Source organism: Eptatretus burgeri, chromosome 9 (genome assembly GCF_056783735.1).
Source record: "Eptatretus burgeri isolate ZD-2024b chromosome 9, Ebu_testis_v1, whole genome shotgun sequence".
Taxonomy (NCBI): Eukaryota; Metazoa; Chordata; class Myxini; order Myxiniformes; family Myxinidae; genus Eptatretus; species Eptatretus burgeri.
In genome coordinates this window covers 42,244,570-42,249,753 of record NC_140969.1, presented here as the reverse complement: position 1 = coordinate 42,249,753, position 5,184 = coordinate 42,244,570, and the positions used below count along the sequence as shown (strand labels likewise).

General features: G+C 41.0%; 1 protein-coding gene across 1 annotated transcript in view; it reads right to left on the bottom strand.

The window, feature by feature from the left end:
• Nucleotides 1-352: 352 nt before the first annotated feature.
• Nucleotides 353-5,184, bottom strand: part of LOC147020018 (calpain-1 catalytic subunit-like) — a 59,844-nt gene continuing 55,012 nt past the window's right edge. The window contains exons 17-18 of the mRNA XM_085893773.1: nt 2,743-2,795; nt 353-1,288 (exon numbers count right to left, since the gene is read on the bottom strand). Coding sequence (XP_085749899.1) covers nt 1,262-1,288; nt 2,743-2,795 — 80 coding nt within the window. The 3' untranslated portion in view covers nt 353-1,261. The remainder of the gene's footprint in view (nt 1,289-2,742; nt 2,796-5,184) is intronic.

Sequence of the window (5,184 nt, the reverse complement as noted above, 5' to 3'; positions counted from 1 at the left end):
ATATAATCTTAAAGATTTCCAGGTTAGGAGAGGGATTGCAATCTCCTCTGGCGAGGGAATAAAATAATATAATCTCCTGAAAGATTTTGGATCGAGTGAGATACCAGCATCTTTGACCAATATTCTATATGGTGTTGCTACGGCAAGATAAAGTTATGCTTGGAGGTGAAGTAGAGAGAAAAAATAATTCAAGGAAAATAAATAAGTACTTCGAGCTTGAATATGGCGTCTCCGTCTCCATCTGTCACATATTGTCGGTGCCGCTGAAGCAGCTTCCCAAGTAAGGGTTATGCTGGGTGGTTTGCCATTGCCCTCCCAGCAGTCGTTAGGGCAGGAGTTCGTAATTTGTTCATGGTGCTGTTGATAACTTGCACACAATTCGTGAAGGACACCGTGGGATCTTTAACATGAACTGATGAATGCCGACATATGGGACATCCAGAGGGACAGCGCACACATTGATGAATCACCCTGCCTATGAAGCACCAGGATGACAGTTTATAGGTGGGTCGGGATTCGAACCCAGGCTTGACAGCACAGCGGTGAGTGTGAATTGGGCATGTACAAGTTGTAGACAGCATACTGTTTCTTCTCTTCCATTGATGACAATTTATGCTGACATCATGTATGTCCCAAACAGAATATGTGAGACGTTTTGAAGAACAAGCTAAATAGTTCAATATCATTATCCTTTAATCAATAGCACATTTTCAACATCTTTGGAAAATTTTTATTATTATTAATCTACTATGTGCTTCTAAAGTAGGATCTTTGGTCTATTACAGATGATGATTTATATATCAGTTTACTGGTCGGTAAGTAGCGATCATCATTGAGACGTTACATTTGTTTGAATCTTCTAATGCAAATAATCTGTAATAATGATTAATTATCGTTAAAAAGCTGAAACACGGTGTCTCGCTGATGTGAAGATTAGAAGCTATAATGATGTCAAATTACCAGTGATTTCCATTTGACATATGTTCACCTTTTATAACAATTGCGTGATGAAATGGGTAATAAATTTGTTATATTGTAATTTGTTATATTGGTCACTGTTTAATATGACAGTCATAATCTCTGCCCCAAGCAAAAATAACAGCCCACTGATATATATATTTTTTCTAGCAATCGCTATTGATCTTATTTTCAACTACATCAACCTATTAGGTCATGTCCAACGACCAAAGAGTGTAATGTATGAACAGCTCGAAGATTGTGCTTCTTCAAAGGTCACCCTCAGTCATCCTGAGAGTGAAATCTAGCAAAAAAGAATGGTCTTCACCCACTGGAAAGAGAAAAGAATAACTCATGGTTAGAATGTCACAAATGACAGAGTACAAAATAACATTTATGATAAATGTTTGCATCATTGAAACGATGTTGCTCTTACATGTAACATGGTTCACACTGACTTGTATGTTCAGTTTGGACTGAAAAAAAATCGTTTGCTATTCATCAACGACCAAGAATTCTTCATTAGAATGAAGAAATGATTTCCCCTTGCAAGGAACTTCAACATAGGAGGAAAGTCATTAGGCCCATCAAAGACTGTGCTATTATTACCAACCTATGGTTGTTTGTCCATGCTCTATGGACAAACTCTCCCTCTCCGAAATTCCGAGCATCATGCAAGGAAGCATGATCTTGTATCATTTTTAAAATCATTGACATGACTCGGCTGGGGTTAGAACCACCGACCTCCCAAGCTCGGAGCAGACGCTCTAACCATTACACCACCGAGTCTGGTTTTCATTCAAGGTTCCGGCGATAACTCGCCGACTTCGCAAAAGGCACCGTGGGATCTTTACTGTCCACCAATGACCATCGTTGGCAGATGGGTCCTCAGGCTTTATGTCCTTTCAATGGATGATGTTGCTGCGTTGCCCTGAATGTGAAACACCAGAATGTCGAAAGAAAAAACAAAGATGTTCAATTCAGTAGCTCAGAGCAAGAATTTGTAATTGTTCACAGCAGCTGGATGAGGAAGGGCACCTTAGGAGATTTAATGTCCACAAACCAATGCCAGCAGAGGTTCATCCAAGGGACACACACATTGATGAATCACCCTACCTGCGAGCCACCAGCATGACAGTTTATAGCGATGTCAGGGTTCAAACCCAGGATCGACAGCTTAAAGGTAAGTGCACAAACCTCCAGGCTGTCCAATCAACTATTGGTAGCTATAACTTTATGAAAAACATTGTTTACGATCATAAGGTTACATAATGATTTATTTGTTTTCTTTTCATTTCAAAATACATAATCTGGTTTGTTTGAAGGAATCCATAGAAGGGGAAATAAACTCATGGACTCAAAAAGGCATCTGACACCCAAGGGCACACCGAAACTTTAAGCAGCACAACTTTTTGCTTCAAATTAAAAAAGACGATACCTTTTGCAAAGAGATGGTTGTTGTGTTGTGCACTGCTTCAATGAATAAAAAAAATGTTTCTGGTGTGGCATTATCGAAAATTCATTCATTCATTCATTATTTATTTATTCATATGCAGCTTGTGGCTGCTTGGCTGCATCATTTTCTGGGGGCCCCCAATAAGCTGGTACTCATTTTGCCGACCTCAGAAGGATAGCAGGCTGAATCAACCCACCAGGTTTTAATTCATTCATGTTGCAGTAAACAAGATGTGCTATATTTTATAGACATTGAAAAATATTGAAAATATTCACAAGATGTTTGACTGTATTCATCTTTGTGAGAACAGGTTTGCAGATTTTAAGTACCTCTCTTTCTGCTGGATATCCCATTTCTCCTCTTGTTAAAAGCTTGAAAGCCTCTGGAGAAGATGGCGAGGTGAAAAAAAAAAACAACAAACATAAATACAAGTGTCAAACAACACAAGGAAACACAATTACTTTTTCTTCCCGACATATTGTACTGCGTAGATTTCCTTTACAGTATCTGAGGCTCGTGAAGAAGCTTACACGTGCATCTTGCACAGCACAAGTGACGCGAATGTCAATGGACAAATCAACTTGTACACGGAATTTGAACACTAAACGGGCCAAGCATAAATTTTCAAAAAGATTTGGAGGAAAAGCCATGATCAGTGGCTTTTACACCAATGGCAACAGGAAACTCACACACCAGTGGGAATAATGTGTGACATTGGCTGGGACGACACAGAAAAGGACAAATATCTGTGCTGAAGTTTGCTTGATGTCAAAACACTTTGACTCCTTTTAAGTAGTTTCTGCTCCATGTCGTACTTTCTCTCCCACCAGCGCTGTTTCCTGAGAAGTTTTTAGCAGAAGTTGTGTTTTCAGGTCTGAAATGTGGTGACAAAGTGCGAAATGCCTTGCGGCTCCCACTCACGCAGTAGTTGGAGCGGGGTATTAATTCATGTCTAATGTGGTTTAGTGTGTTCATGAGGGAAATTCTCCTGGCTCGCACTTCCTTCTTTTTTTTGGGGGGGGGGTGGGGGACTTTAAAGATCCAATGGTACCTTTTGAAGAAGGAAAATTTTGGACTGAAGCACTTGCCTCGTGTCTTTGTCTACCACGGTGGATGGACTGCAATGTGCCAAAGTAGTGGTGCAACCATGAGAACACGTTTCTCTTTTAGTCTCGGTCATACATGCATTGGATAATTAAACCTCCCCTTAAAGGCTAGGAAGAAGCTTATACCTCTTGTAGTTTTAATGGTACCCTAGAGTTTCTTAGGTACCCTCGGAATACTAAACCAACTTTTAGGTTTGTATTTTCTTCCTTTTTTCTGCCAATGCATGAGCTGTATCTTGGAGTCAGCTGGGACTTTTGGAATCAATTTTTTGGGGGAAATTTTGCATCAATAATTAGAAGACAGAGTATGCAGGATTAACGTGATTTTGTTGAACTTGATGTAATTTTAATGTCATGACCTAATTATAGAACATTTTACATGTTTCACCATAACTCGACTTCATTCGGTTTACCTGATCAAAACGAAATTGCCCTCTATTAGATAGCCTGGAGCCAGGCACATTTACGCTTAATTTATGTCATACCCCTCCGGGTTAAAGGTGAAGGTTAAATGGTGGTCTTAAACAACATGTTTTTTTGTCATCTCACAATTTTGCTGATGTGGAATCTCAAAGACTGCTTGGCCTTGCAAGAAGTCCATGCCTCATAATGGAGATATATTCATAAAATGAACCTGATATTTGCGTCGATGGAATTTGCACCTGATATTTGCATAATGCAGGTGTATTCATAAATGCCTGGACCTGCACTGAAGTTGTGCACCTGATATTTGCATAGATGGCAAGTGACCTACCTGCAATTCACAGGTTTGGCCCGTTTTGTTTTTGAAAAACCGCACACCTGTTTTGGTGTCATCAAAATCCATATTGGATGGACAGTATGAGCAATGTTAAAAACTCAGTGTTTCGCTTCCATTCTACTCAGAAGGATTGACACAGAGAATGATAGACTTGTTGACAATATGCAAGGTATCACTCTCGCCAATTTTTGTTTTGTATACATGGTCGAGGCTCATATGAGAGTTAGCACACAGAAAAACACAAGAAGGGAAGCAGGAAACAAGAGGGGCGGGCGAGGGAAAGAAACACCAGTGGGGAACAAAGACATGAGGAGATCTGTGGAAGGGAGAGGGATGGGATGGGGCAAAGGGGGTAAAATAGATGGACACGACCGGGACTTGCAGGAAGGAAAGCAGGGAATTTGAAGGAGGTGGGTTTGGGGTAGATTAGCAGGGGTAGAAAAGATCGTGGTTTTGGATGGGGGAAGATATGAGATTGTGGAGAACAGCTGCTTTGAAGACCTGGAGGGAACAATGGGATTTAAGAGAGTGTGGGAGTTTGATATATCTCAGACTGAGCAGGGGGGTAAGACCGGAGAGGAGATGGTAGAAGACAAAGGCCACCTACCTTCCTGCGGTGAGAGAGTGAGAGACCCAAAGTCTCAGCCTCATCTCAGGAGATGCCAATGATCCTAAATGCCTTGGTTTCCACAGTGGGAAGCAGAGAAAGGTGAGAGGCAGAAGCACCAGCCCAGATTGGAGAGCAGTACTCCATTAGGCTGTGGATGAAAGCTTTGTATGTGGTCAGGAGCTCAGGTTTGCCAAAGAAGGACTTTGCATGACGGAGGATGCCCAGCCAGCAACCAACTTTGGAGGCCAGCTTTGAAATGTGGTTTTCCCAGCAAAAATCATGGCAGACAGTGAGA